General features: G+C 46.3%; 1 protein-coding gene across 1 annotated transcript; it reads left to right on the top strand.

Annotated features, from left to right (window-relative positions):
- The first annotated feature begins 348 nt into the window (after nt 1-348).
- LOC121333693 (helix-loop-helix protein 13-like) lies at nt 349-2,237 on the top strand. The gene is made up of 2 exons (XM_041400269.1): nt 349-796; nt 2,200-2,237. Exons 1-2 carry the CDS (start codon nt 349-351, stop codon nt 2,235-2,237), a joined length of 486 nt encoding a protein of 161 aa, XP_041256203.1.
- Nucleotides 2,238-11,697: the final 9,460 nt, after the last annotated feature.

The raw sequence follows: 11,697 nt of genomic DNA on the forward strand, positions 1-11,697 counted from the left end.
TTTTCCAGGAGAAAGAAAATAGAAATCTCATTCTGTCTTCATTTCATTCATATTGTTTTGCAGTGGACAGCTAGTAAAAAGGGAAGCACGTGTACTAATTAGTTTTGAGAGGAGAAGAGGAGCCATGAAGTATTTCCTGCTGAGAAGACATGAAGTATTTAAATCCTGAGTCCCACTTGGATTTGCAACTGTGGAAAATTTTTCCATAATCTTCCCCAAGGACACAACCAGAACTCCGTGCCCGCATTTGTTGGGGTGGGGGTTGTTAATGAGATTAGAACCTCATTTTCTTGATAAACCAGTTTAACCTGAAGTTGTGAGTGTCTCTTGAGCCTGGCAGGCCAGGGCATGGAAGAGCTTTGCTACAGCTTCGAGGAGGGAGACCCCACTGCGGAATCTCTCCTCTGGGAGCCGCCAGATCCCGACACTCAGCTGGAGAACTTTCTCCTGGAGTGCCTGGCAGAGCCCTCCTGGACAGAACCAGGGGGTGCTGAGCTGGACAAGTGCCCAGTCCCTCCGGAGCCCCCCGGGCAGCCCCGGCAGCGCCGCGCTGCCAACCTCCGCGAGCGCCGGCGGATGCTCAGCATCAACGCGGCCTTCGAGGAGCTGCGCGGCCGCGTGCCCACCTTCCCCTACGAGAGGCGCCTCTCCAAGATCGACACGCTGCGCTTGGCCATCGCCTACATCGCCCTGCTCGGGGACATCCTCCTGTCCGGCTGCCACCCCAAGGCCTACGTGGAGCAGTGCCTGAGGAGCGGCACCCGAAGCCCCCAGCGCCCGGCCTGGAACACGAGCGGTGAGCGAGGGCGGGCGGTGTTTCGGGGGAGCAGAGCAACCTTCGGGAGCTGATTTGGGGCAGTCACTTGTCACACCCCAATAGCTCTGAATCGGCATAGAAATGACCTTAAAAGAGAGGAAATCTCAATCAAGTTGCAGCAGAAAATCATAGTTCTCCCTCTTCTCTAACTTTCTTTTAAGGAGGAATTTTTTTCTTTGAAAAAGAAATTTTAAAAATTTTAAACATTTAAAAAATTTCTTTTATTTTAAAAATCCCCCCCTCCACCATCCAAAAGCAACTTGCTAAGATTCTTTTTACAAAGAGGAAAGATTTTTACTCTCAAAATATTTTTTTAGACTTTTAAAAAAATTCTGTGCAAAATTGTTCTTTTCTGATGGAGCCCTTAGACATTTCCTATGTTTCTTTAGAAGGTTTTTTTAGCTTGTACTTGACTGACAAAAACACCTGGGTTTGGACACAAACAGCATTTAATTTCTTAAAATACAGATGTTCCAGTAACCTAGAGTTTCTCAGAGGTTACGGTTCGACACATGAACCAGGATGCACAAGACAGAGTGTTCAAATTTCAAGCTATTTTCAAAATATGGGGAAGTAAATGTCTATTTGCAATTTATAATCTTATATAATTATTTCTATTTTAAAGTGGAGGGCTGTTATTCAGTTTTCTGTTTGGTTTGTACTTAATCTCTGACTTAGCTGGAATGAATTTAGGCCTTTCTTCTCCAGAATGTATTTTTCATCAGGCCATTGTGTGGTCAAGATGGGAAATTGCCCAAACTGCCCAACACAGGGCCTCAGTCTCAGAAGGCTCCCTGTTTTGAGCAGGGAGGAGCAGAGTAGTTCTTGGTACTTTGCATTTTAAGTTAATTAATCCCCTTTCCAACTCTGTTCCTTTACTGTATATGTTCCTTTGGATCTTGGAATGGGGCCTTCAAAATGAACCCTCAAAAAGTACAGCACAAGTAAGAAAGAGAAAAGTCAGTGAATAGAAATATTCCTCTTTCATATTACAGGGAAGTGCTAAAGGGACAGAGCCAGCCGAGGAAAAGCAATCAGTTTACTTGAAAGGAAAAGTTAATCCAGTTTTTTCTCCTTGCCTATTAATTTCCATTATCTGGATGACTGGGGAAATGACTCCTGATACACCCCTGATTATAACTCTCTTGACTACAATAAAAAATTGTATTTTAGTGGCCAGCTTCCCCCACTTTTAACATATTTTAAAGAACACAAATATTTCTCGTTGGGATCCCTCTTTTTCCATGCTTCCTGTCCTGAAGAGCTCCACTTGGAAAGATCCAATTGAATGAGGCTCTTCTGCTGGAGAGGCTGGATAGTTGACTTGTTGAAGGTTAATTTAAATGTTGAAATGACCGTGTTTTCCTCTCTCCCTTGTGCAGATCTGACAGCCCGCCTGTCCTGGGTAAAGTGGGATTAAGGAAAGGCCTTTAAAGGCAGCAAAACCTGGAGTGCTGGGTACCAGCTGCTCAATTCCCAGCACTGCAGAGAATGCGGCGCCAACGACCTCACTCATTGTCCCAGAGCACTTCCCCACCACATTCCCAGCACCCGGCCCCTTTCTCGGCTGATTCATGGCTCTTTGGGGCCTTCTGCTTCTCTTTCTCACTGCTGATAGACTTGCGCCCACTTAAGAACAGCAAAACACTGAGAACCAGTGCCAGCACAACCACAGCCCCAACATTTTTTCTTCCACTGGATGAGGATTATGTCCAAATCCCGTTTCCAGCATGTGAGAAACAAGAACAAAAGAAAAAAGCTAAGCAACCTGTGAAAATCCAGTGCTTGGCTTAAGATATCCAGGGTGATGGTTGTGAAAGTCACCAGTGATTCAGAGACCATGAAAGTCCAGGAGGTGAGATATCTGTAGATATCGAAAGTTTTTCATGACTTCACAGAATCACAGAAAGGTTTGGGTGGAAGGAACCTTAAAGCTGACATTCATTCCCACCCCTTGCCACAGGCAGCGACACCTTCCACAATCCCAGGCTGCTCCAAGCCCCAGTGTCCAGCCTGGCCTTGGGCACTTCGAGGGATCCCAGGGCAGCCACAGCTGCTCTGGGCACCTGTGCCAGGGCCTGCCCACCCTCAATCTGAAACCATTATACCTTAATGTTCTTTATCATGGCATTTTGTAGCAGGAAAGAAAATGAAATGTATTTATAATTTATCATTCTCATTAGTTCATCTCACATCTCCCATCTCTATGAAGCAAAAGCACGTCAGGAGCTGAGCTTTTGCTCTGGTTCTGGCTTTGGGGAAAGTGAAGAGGGGCCATAGAGGAGGAAACTGTGAAGGACCTTTTTAGCTTTTCAATTTTTCTGTCAAAATGAAAAGGGGAATTTCACCTTAGGTGCAACAATGTACTTCAGTCAATTTAGAATAAAACATTCAATATAAAATTTTGACTCTGCTTTCTCACCTGCTTAAGACAATTGGATGAATTTTTATAGTAAACAGCACCTGAAAAGATAAAAATCTTAAAAAACAAAACAAACAAACAAACAAAAAAACCCTGAAAATGCATTTTTCTACTCTTACCTCCTTCTCTACTCTGGAAATGCTGATCCTCCATGTCATCAAAATGTCACAGGAGCAGCTATGACATTGTCACCTTCCTGGTGAGATGAGGGCTCAGTGGGACCCAAGCCAGGGCTGAGAGCTCCATACCCATCTCAGTGGCCCAAATAATCCCAGTAGGGCTTTCCATGGATTTTCAACCGGATCTTTATTTCTCCAAGGTCCCACTGAGGGCAACAGGGATTTGGGATACCTCCCGCCAAGCTGTCCTCAGCCTGAGCCCTCAGGTCACACCCCCCAATCACCAGGGTACAAAAATGCCTCCCCAGGGCTGTCATGGCTGGTGGGGGAATCATCTCCCATCAGGACTAAAAAGTCCTTTACCCCAAGCCAATTTTGGGCATCCAGAATCCCTGTCTCCAGATATCCCTCATTTCAAAGATTTGAATCTGCCCTGCTTTTCTCTACCCTGCAGCAGAGCTTTCTGCTGGGCACAGGGATAATAATGCCATGCTCTGAAATAAATATTTGCTGCAGGCACCTGGTTACAAGCAGAAATCTCTTTCTTTGTCTTTTGCTCCAGCCTAGAAATCCTGGATAATGGCTTTGGAAGCAAGCTGGATGTGTGCAGCTAGCAGCAGGAAGCACATCCACAGAAAGGTGATTTTGAGGGATCTTTCGGGTTCAGGCACTGCTTGTTTGGATGGGCAGCAAACCTGGAGAAGCCATTGGTACCAAAAGCATCATAATGATAGAATGGTCCTGGGTCAGAGCCTTTCCTCCACGTGGTGCCTCCAGCTGAGGAGGGAAGATAAAGCCTCCTCCTGAGGTGCAAACATCCATCACTGGTGCTCCACACTCAAATAACAATGTCAGGATGGACAGAAATATCTGCTGAGCTTCCCACAGCCCAGTTCCACCAGCACCACCATGGGATTTCTACAGGATTTGCCAGCTGGGATGGGGCCTGCAGGCTGGCAAGCTCTGCCTCCTGTGGGGTCACTCCCACCTATCTCTGCTGCTGTCAAGGAATCATCACACAAATCTGATGATCACACAAAGCAGGGCTTTGAGGATCAAGCTCTTGGAGCTCGATGAGACTCCGAGCTTGGAAAAACCACAGCAAATTAACCATGCAGCAGTATATGTAAGGACTAGGGCTTGGGTTGAAGTCAAAACCAGAAATAAAATATTCCTTTTGGGAGCTGAAACCTTAACCTTGGGCTCTTGAATCAATGAGTAGGGGGTCAATACATTTATTGCCACTGATGAAGATGTTTGTCCTCACACACACCATGGTTGACACCGGTTCCATTCCATCACATTCAGCAAAGCCACATTTGATTTATGCCCATTGGTGCAGCCTGGAGGGGACAGACCGCCTCTGCCTGCCCTCCCCAAGCTGCCTGGAGTCTGCCAGGCTCTTCCAGCTGATGCTCTAGCCCAAATTGCTAAAGCAAGTGTTGCTTTTTGGGTGATGTGCTGTTAAATCATTTGGATGCAACTGGCTGCTGAAATGCTGAACGTGCCACAGAATCAGGTCAGTCTCTGATGGTCCCATTAACTTCAGGTACATAAAAGCAAATCAAGAGGACATTGGCTCTCTCTAGCTGAGGGAAGCCAAGCTGGAGCTATGGCTCCCTTCCTGCTAAACTGAGCAAAAGCAAATTGGCTCTTCAGGAATTTTTTCCAGGAAAGCCATTCCTGAATAGCTCCAGGGCTGGACACACATTTGTTCTTGAACAAACCTGCACTTTTCTGATTGAACTTCAGCTCCTGGATGTGGACTACCAGGCAGAAAGATGAGGGGGAAATTATTTCTGTGCCGGACATTTCCACTCCATGCCAGTCCAGGGTAACTGCTGAGGGCGGATTTTGTGGATATGCTCCATGTCCACCCATCCTCTCCCCTCAGAGTTCTGGCTCATTCCTTGGGTCACAACTCACCTGCCAACAGCCTGACTGGCAGCACAGTGAGATTCTCTGACAGAGAACTGAAGTTACCCTCATTTTTCTGTTCCTTCATCTCACGTCCTGAACCCTGACATTTTGTTCCAGGAATAAATTACACAAATCCTATAGTGTACACACACAACCTGACTGTACAGCAGCCCAGACACCCTTGCACAGATCAAAACACTAAGATGACTTTATGAAGGCCTATCCAAGGCTCCTCAGTCCATCAGCACATTCCCAAACAGGGAATACACATGACCAACCTGGTTCGAGGGTCAGGCTCCACCTTGTTGGTCTTCCTCAGCCCTGCTTCCTTTGCAATTCCACAGCCAAATCTCCCATGGAAGGGTGCCAGGAGGTGCTGAGGAGTTCTACCCTGGTCTCCAGACTCTGAGGAGCAGCTGAAGGGCCCGAGAGCAGCAGGAGAATTGCTCATTCCAAACAGAGCCCCATTTCCAGCCCGCCACTCTCCTTGCCAAGAAATGTGAGAATTATTTGTTACACCTTCCTTCTCCCAAAAGTAAACTGCTGACCCTTTCTGGAACAATACTCTGTGGCTCTCCATCAACCTGGAAACCCTGGAACAAAAGGAATCACATCTCCACTGGGAGCTGTTCTTTTGAGAAGGTGTTGATAGTTTCAGGGACAATTTTGGAGTGAAAGGACAATTTGGTTTTCTAATTTTTTTTTTTTTTTTTTTTTTTTTTTTTTTTTTTTTTTGCCACAGACCCACAACAGCAAGTTTTCATTTCTGAGCCACCTGGGACATTGGAAAGTGTCCCTGCCCATAGCAGGGGGTTTGGGTTGGGAGGGACCTTGAATCTTATCCCATTCCACCCCTGCCATGGGCAGGAACACCTTCCACTGTCCCAGGTTGCTCCAAGCCCCATCCAGCCTGGCCTTGGACACTATCAGGGATTCAGGGGCAGCCACAGCTGCTCTGGGCACCCTGTGCCAGGGCCTGCCCACCCTCCCAGGGAAGGGATGGAATGGGAATTCTTGGGAAAATGGCTGCTAATGAAGGAGATCCCAGGTGTTCTTTCCTTCATTCCCTTCCTGTTGCAGAGACGAATGAAGTTTCTCTGTACCTCTCATGCCCAAAATCCCTTGCCTGGAGAGTGCTACCACCATGGTGTGCCCTCAGGTGGGGTGGCAGGGACTGCATCCCAACCTTCATTCACCTTCAAACCTAGTGACGGCCATTTGGGACAGGATTTCCTGGGCTGTGTCCATGCTCTCCATGTGCATGGGATATGACCCAGAGAGGCTGGCCCAGGGAATTAGCAGGAGGAGCTCACAGCAGCCTGAGGGTTGCTGTCCTGTGGCAGAAGATGTTTGCTCCTGGGTCAGACACTGGGAAGGAAGCAATGAACCTGTTCCCTGAGTGGATCCAGCCCTCCCTGTGGTCAAAGCTACACCCTAGAGCAGGACAGTCCCTTTGCACAGGTGGCAAAAGAGGCAAACAGTCACTGGGGTGGCTTTTCAGAGCTGGCTCAGCGTCCTGAATGACTTGTGGGAGTCCCCTTGCAACAACCCAGCTCTGCTTTCCCAACTGCATCCCCGCAATAAATCCATGTGTAGGCACCCCGGATGTGGCCTTGGGAAGAGTCTTCCAAGCCACATCAGCTCCTTCTGTGGGAACAAAGTGTAATTTCCACCACGATGGCTAATTTTAGATGACTCCCACCCAGTCTGTTTGCTGAAGCCCGAGTGCATCTGAACAGGGAAACTCCAGCGCCAAAGCGATTCCAATCTCAAAGAGAATTCTTTGCCAGGAGAGGGGGAGAGGGGGACTGGAATAAAAGCAGATAATGTTTTGGATCCACTATCCAAGCCGGGGTTTGAGCTGAGGGGAATCCAGCTGCAGGCAGTGCCCTCTCGTGGTCCAGGATTACAATCTCGCCTTTCCAAAAGCAGAGGATGGCTCCTGCCGGCATCCCTGCTCCATCTCAGACCACGGAAAGCAGATCATCACCTCGGGGAGCAGAGTGAACAGAAACATCTGCTGCAAAAACTGCATATAAAGGCTGTGCACAGCTATCTATCCCTGCACTTAGATCGTGTTTTATGCCTCTTCACCCCAAACCCTTGTGTTTTATCCTTCTGAAGACATTTTTATGTGTCTTTCCACATCCTGTTTACACACCTTGCATAGAGAAAGAGAATTATAGAAAAATAAAAATTAATAAAGAATAAAAAATTTTAAAAAAATCATTAAAAAATTAGCCTTACAATGCCTTCCTCTGCAGCGCCTGAATGCTTTGAAATATTAGGGAAGTACTTCTCTAAGGGAGCCAAGATGCCATGAGCTGGCACAAAAAGCCTTCAGGCAGAGCATCCACTGATCCTGAACACCCACAGGAAGCAGCACAGCATTGTCTCTGCTCTCATCTTGGAAGTGCTTGCACCATGGCGAGATGCCTCTTTCTCTGATCCCACTCCCAGGGATGGCTAAGCCATCTCCTCCAAAAGCCCTTTCCAAAAACAATCAGGCTGAAGCAGACACTGAGCATGGAAAATTTTAGCCCAGGCTGTTCCCGTCAGACACTGCTGCACGAAGATGGAAACGGAGCAACAGGAAGGGCAATCCCAGGTTTTGGCTGTTTGGGGTGTGCTCACATTCATGTCCCTGTCTCCTGGAAATGTGGCATAGGAAAAGAGGGAATAATAAAGCCTTCCATACGGAGATCAGGAATTGTTATCTATCATGAGGTGACATTGGCCTGGTGGGCCTTTCCTTGCAGCCTCTCCGGTGCTCGGCGCGTTCCCCTCTCTCTGCCCTTCCAGCAACAAGTCCCACTGACAGACAAGTCTTATCCAAACCCCATTCCCAGCTCGTGGCTCTGGCTCACTTAGCAAAATGCCCAGGGAGGGTATTTTTGCTAAGTGAGCTGCTGAGAAGGGAGCGCGTTCCCGCTCCCCCGCTGGAGCGCGCGGGAGCGCTTTCCCCAGCCCGCGGTGCCGCAGCTCTCCAGGGCACAATAAACTTATATGAACTGGAACAGCCATTATTGGAGGTTACAGCACCGGGCCCAGGCAGGGAGTTAATCCCAGACCTGCTTTTCAACAAGCGTCCAACTCTCCCGTTGTTCGGGTACCTGGAATTCTGGCCTGCGGTTCCCAAGGTTTTTGGCTCGCAGACGCTCTCCAGCCAGCACCTCTCTCCTGGTGCTGTTTGAAACATCACAGACACTTCTGGTACTGCATTTATTATCTCCATTCCATAATTTCCCCCTCCTGAGGAAGTGCACACCAACCCATTCATGTATTTTGGGTGATGCAGCAAGACAAGGCAAAACTTCCCAGCCGCAAGGAGCCCTTGCACTGATTTTTGCACATCCAACAGGCAGATTTGCAGCATTTAATCCCGCTTTATCAGGCCAGGGAAGCTACAAAGCACATGTTTAAAAAGAAGCCTGGCTTATACTTAAATTAGGCAGAGCTGACATGAGGGTGCAATTAGCACAGAGGATAAACTCCTGTGCTGGGATGGATCAACACCTTACAGGCGTATCCTTTCTGCTGTTGGAATACATGCTGCACTCCTAAATCCACCTTTTCCAGGAAGGTAATTCCATATTATCAGTATGTTTCCAACAGACACTATCCGACTCTCCTTCTGACACCCTGGGGTAGGATTTCTGCCGCATCGTGACAGGAATTTCAGGCTCAGAAACATAACACTGCCCCAGCAGAGTGATGGATCTGCTTCCAGGGGGTGAAAAATCCCTGAGCCAAACAAAAACCAGAACAAAAAAGAAAAAAAAAAAAAAAAAAAAAAAAAAAAAAAAAAAAACCCCAAAACTCTTTCAATAACTCAATTTTCTTTTTTCCACATTATATTTTTCTCCCAGCTCTTACATCTTTGTGAAGCGTTCCTGGTGCTGCTCTTCCACAGCCAAACCGTTCTCCTTGGGGTAAAACATCGGGAAAACACGCGACTCCGAGCCAGGGTTGGAACTCAACCACTCTGCAAAATGAAAGTAATACGTGGTTGCTACCTTCCCAGAGAATTCATAGTGTTAAAAAGCAATAATAACTCTGCAATCCCATGAAACTGTGAAATCAAATAGGTGGAAGAAGCTGGAAAAGCCTTGGAAGTGTCGCTGATATATATTTTTAAAAAAATAATCAGAAATTATCGACTTTCAAGGTATTTTAAATAATGTGGAGGAAGAACTGTGCCCTACAAAAATAATGTGGAACATTCAAGGGAAATCTGAAGAGATCTGATCTTATTTTGAGGTTGAAACATGCTGCCCTTAACTTTTGAGAGATTTCATAAAATTAAACATGGAAGAGCCGAGCAGCCTCTCTTGTAGAGGTGTTTAGCTCAAATAGTGAGATCAAATTCATAATAATATAAATACTGATCTTTTCCAAGCAGTAAAAAGCAGTTAAGAAACCACATTAAAAAGCATTCAGGGAATTTGTTTTAATTCATCACTACCATATGAACGCAAAATAAATACTTTTTTAAAATACTCTCACTGCTTAAACAAATTGAAGCCCCTGGATAAATAGCAAGGGAAGTGGTTTTTTGCCTTACTTGAATTTTTTTCCCCTTCTTCTGCTTTGTGATATCTGTTAAGTTGGTACCTATTCCTAGCTCAAGTCCACAGCTGCAGGGAGGACTTTTTTTTATTCCTCCTTGCTTTGTGAGCAGATCAGCTCGAATTTGGAGGCGAATTTCATGGTTGTGGCTGTCTCCCAGCCTCCAGAGCTGAGGAAAAGCTGCCTAACCTCTCTTCAATAAAAAAATATGCTGGAGAAGAGTGGTGCATTTCAATCTCAAACTAGAAAGTAAAACCAAAAAAAAAAAACCCAAACCCCATCATTTTATAAAATCAACCAGATGCCTTAGGAGGGCAAATATCTTATTCCTCTTTAATTAAAAGGTACAGCAAATAAAAATCTGGGTTTAATTAAACAGCAGGAATAGAAGATGTTATCTCCCCAAACCACTCTGCCACGGTGAATTAAATTCTGTGAGTCTTATTTTTGTTTGAAACCCCCACATATTAACCCAAACCCGGCACTCTAAAGGAGAAATGTTCTTTTTATGAGAATATTTCTGTGCTCCACAATTAAGGCAGCCAGCTCCTGTATAAACCAGGAGGGGCAATGGTTTGTACTGGTTTAGGCTAAGACCAGAACGGGTCCTGCAGAGCCACTGATGTTGACCAACACACTCATGAACGTTCACACAAGGGCACATTTAGCCTCTGCTTTACCTGCTGAGGGACACAGTGAATTTAATTAGTGTTTAATCCATTTTTATTTTCAATCAAGACCTGCCCAGCCACTCGTTCCAGTCTCTCCACACCGCAATTCCCAGATTCCTTGGAAAAACCCCACTTTGTATGAGGGCACTGCCAAGCAGGGTTAAATCCTGGCCTTTCCTGGCACCCCAAGCCAGGGCCAAGCCTGCTTGTAAAATAGTGCAGGTGTGTTTATTGTAATCATCGCTAACTAAAAAGAAACAGGTTCAGAGGCTTTAAATATAATTAGCATGAGCTACACTCCTGCCTTTAATCACTACCTTGCTGGTTAATATAATCAAGAAGGTAAACAAACAAGGATTAACTCCATTAAATTAAAAAAATATATATTCTACTGGGAAGCTCATGGAAGAATTTTGTTTTGTTCCGCTGCTGCGGAGCATCATTTTACTTCTGCTTGGCAAATTATTTTTAACATAGAAATATACTCGTCTTGGAGGAGACCTCTTCTTTCTCTGCTTCCCTGAAGACAGAGACAAAACAAAACCCCCTTTATTCATATTTCATATCCGATGCAACCACTTCACTCTTTCCTGGCATCTTTCTCTACAAGACATCTGAGCACTTCGAAATGTTTCACTGCACATCAAATTAAACATAGACTTGGAATAACACACCTGCTGCTCTGACAATTTATCCCAAACGATATGTTAGGTATAAAACCAGGTTTCAGGCACAGGGAGCAGTGTTCCCAAATGTTCAGTCCGCACACTGTTGTAGTGACCACGGCTGGACCCTCTTGGATCCTGTAAAAAGCCCGAATCTGGAACTGACTTTTGCCCGCTTGGACATGGGATAGGATATTCTGAACATGAGCTTTATCGTAACACAGAGGGCTCAATAACCCTTCATTCCACCTGGAAAGTTCAGTTTAAACTGTGCCTAAACACAGGAAACGCTCTTATCAGCAGAGATAGAGGCACGAGGCTTTAACCCACGGCTTGCTGCGATCCCAAAGTTTCCCATGGGCAGGAGAAAGCCTGGATAAACGCAGGCACGTGGCTCCAAACCTGTTGGGATGCGAGCACATCGTGCAGCTCCTGCACAGACAGCAGACGGCCAAGGCTCCCTCCCTGCTCTCCTACCTCCAGCACAAAGCAGCCCTCGGCATCTTCCGTAGAC

The sequence above is a fragment of the Onychostruthus taczanowskii genome, unplaced genomic scaffold (genome assembly GCF_017590055.1).
Source record: "Onychostruthus taczanowskii isolate IOZ18803 unplaced genomic scaffold, ASM1759005v1 scaffold176, whole genome shotgun sequence".
In the NCBI taxonomy this organism is placed as follows: Eukaryota; Metazoa; Chordata; class Aves; order Passeriformes; family Passeridae; genus Onychostruthus; species Onychostruthus taczanowskii.

Coding starts and splice junctions, on each gene's coding strand:
- LOC121333693 (XM_041400269.1), top strand. CDS start 349: ATGGAAGAGCTTTGCTACAGCTTCGAGGAGGGAGACCCCACTGCGGAA. Junction 797..2,199: donor CCCGGCCTGGAACACGAGCG/GTGAGCGAGGGC, acceptor TCCCTTGTGCAG/ATCTGACAGCCCGCCTGTCC.